This window comes from Sphaeroforma arctica, assembly GCF_001186125.1.
Source record: "Sphaeroforma arctica JP610 unplaced genomic scaffold supercont1.30, whole genome shotgun sequence".
Taxonomy (NCBI): domain Eukaryota; class Ichthyosporea; order Ichthyophonida; genus Sphaeroforma; species Sphaeroforma arctica.
Window position 1 is genome coordinate 84282 of NW_014040528.1, and position 2249 is coordinate 86530.

General features: G+C 44.1%; 1 protein-coding gene across 1 annotated transcript; it reads right to left on the reverse strand.

The window, feature by feature from the left end:
• Positions 1 to 64: 64 nt before the first annotated feature.
• On the reverse strand, positions 65 to 1991 carry SARC_00860 (hypothetical protein; the record flags this gene model as incomplete). Its single annotated transcript, XM_014305434.1, has 5 exons — positions 65 to 304; positions 444 to 611; positions 777 to 1006; positions 1197 to 1505; positions 1871 to 1991. 5 exons carry the CDS (start codon positions 1989 to 1991, stop codon positions 65 to 67), a joined length of 1068 nt encoding a protein of 355 aa, XP_014160909.1.
• Positions 1992 to 2249: the final 258 nt, after the last annotated feature.

Below are 2249 nucleotides of genomic sequence, written 5' to 3' on the forward strand. Positions count from 1 at the left end.
CAAAACACCACAACGTACTTAATGGCCACAGCTACACAAGAATATACAAAACACCACAACGTACTTAATGGCCACAGTTACACAAGAATATACCAAACACCACAACGTACTTGATGGCCAGGCACGTTCCGTTGACAGTCCACAATCGAATCTGCGACCGAGAGCAGGTGACTATATTGCCTGTCTGGTTGTTGATGGCAATGGCTGTGATGGTATCGGGATGGCCCCGTAACTGTCTGATGTAATCCATCTGATTGAGATCCCATACTATGCATGTCTTGTCTCCAGATCCTGAGACTATAATCTGAGGGGTAAGGTTGAGGAAAGGGGAGGGGCATGAGAGGATATGACCATACATACATATATATATATATATACACACATACATCCATACGTATATACATCACACACACACACTTAAAGAATGTGTCATGTGTACATACGCTATATGGTCTGGACGCAGCTATAGCCGTGATACGCTTTGTGTGGCCGTGGAGTATCTGCAGGATCTTTGGAGCTACATCCACACCTGTACGCGACCCATTGACTGTTTTCTGATCAGCAAACTGCCACACACTGACGCAGCTGTCCTCTCCTCCGGTGATAAGTACCTGAGACGGGGTATACGAATAGGTGAGCATAGGCTATATGTAGTTGTAGGTGAATACGAATAGGTTTATGCTTAGGCTATATGTAGTGGTAGGCGAATACTATATTTATATATATATATATAGGAATGTATACACATACATATATGCATATATATATATGAATACCTGCTCATCCGCAAAGGTGACTGCGCTGAGACAGCCCACGTGCATGTTCTCGCATGCGCCCATAGTCTTGCCGTTGTCAATGCGCATGAGGCGGAGTGAGTTGTCTCCATACTCCCACGAGAGGTAGCGGTTGGTCCCTTTATAGACAGCCAGCTGTTGTTGGCCCAAGGCTACTACCCCCTTGTCACTAACGATTATGTCACCCACTCCGCCATTGCAGGTGATTGCACCTGTTTGTGTGGGGGAATGGGATGTAATAGGATGGAAATGGGTGAGATCACAGATACGAATAAATATGCTTATATAATATAATATAATAATATAATAATATATATATATATAAATCCAAAAACACAACCCTTTAAACCCCAATCCTAAAACCCTGAACACTTATAAAACCATATACAAACGTCTACCCACCCGCACCAGTCCTCCCCACTTTGACCGTAGCTACAATAGACCGCTTGAGTTGCTCAGGAAAGTACACCAGCGTGCGTGGCATTGCGCTCGTGGGCTCTCCAGCGTTTGCGGTTTGCGGGCTGCTAACCGCAAGAGTACTCTTGCGGCTCGGGTGAGGTTTTTTGAAGACCTGGCGTGGGGTTTGGCCAAAGTTGTTGATGATACCTATCACCGCCTGTCGCAGGACTGGGTCAGTGATCTGATCTATGTCCACAGCCCCTTCGTACGAGAGATGGTGGAAGACGTTCATGGCCTTCAGTGCTTCCTCGCCTGTTTGGCGATAGCTTGTATAGAAATGGAGGCAGGTGTAGCGTTAATATATATATATATATACACATATACATATATATATAAGTATACATACATATACATATACATATACATGTACATATACATATACATATACATATACATATACATATACATATACATATACATATACATATACATATACATATACATATACATATACATATACATATACATATACATATACATATACATATATAAAATAAGGCATATATAAATGTAGTACGGCTCGGTTGACATGCCGTCCTAACCATAAGGCCACATCAGCAGCATAGCAGCACACAACTACACTCCAAGCAACATACGCATTTGCGTACAGCTCATACCCAAAGACAAGGTCAATCCATTGATGGAGGTTAGCAGACACATAGGGACTCTCCAGTGCCTCTCGGTGCACGCGGATGAACTCGTGTACATCTCCTTTGGCCCATGCGGGTAGTGTGACATCGTCAAGGGTCTCGCCCGTCTGCCGCTTACCAAGTCTGTGGGTAGCGTGCAGTGGAGGGAATAGGGTTTTAGGGTATAGGGTTTTAGGGTGTTGGGTTTGGAGGGTATAGGGTTTTATGGAGTTGGGTTTGGAGGGTATAGGGTTTTAGGGTGTTGGGTTTTAGGGTGTTGGGTTTGGAGGGTATAGGGTTTTAAGGTGTCGGGTTTGGAGGGTATAGGGTTTTATGGAGTTGGGTTTAGAGGGTATAGGGTTTTAGG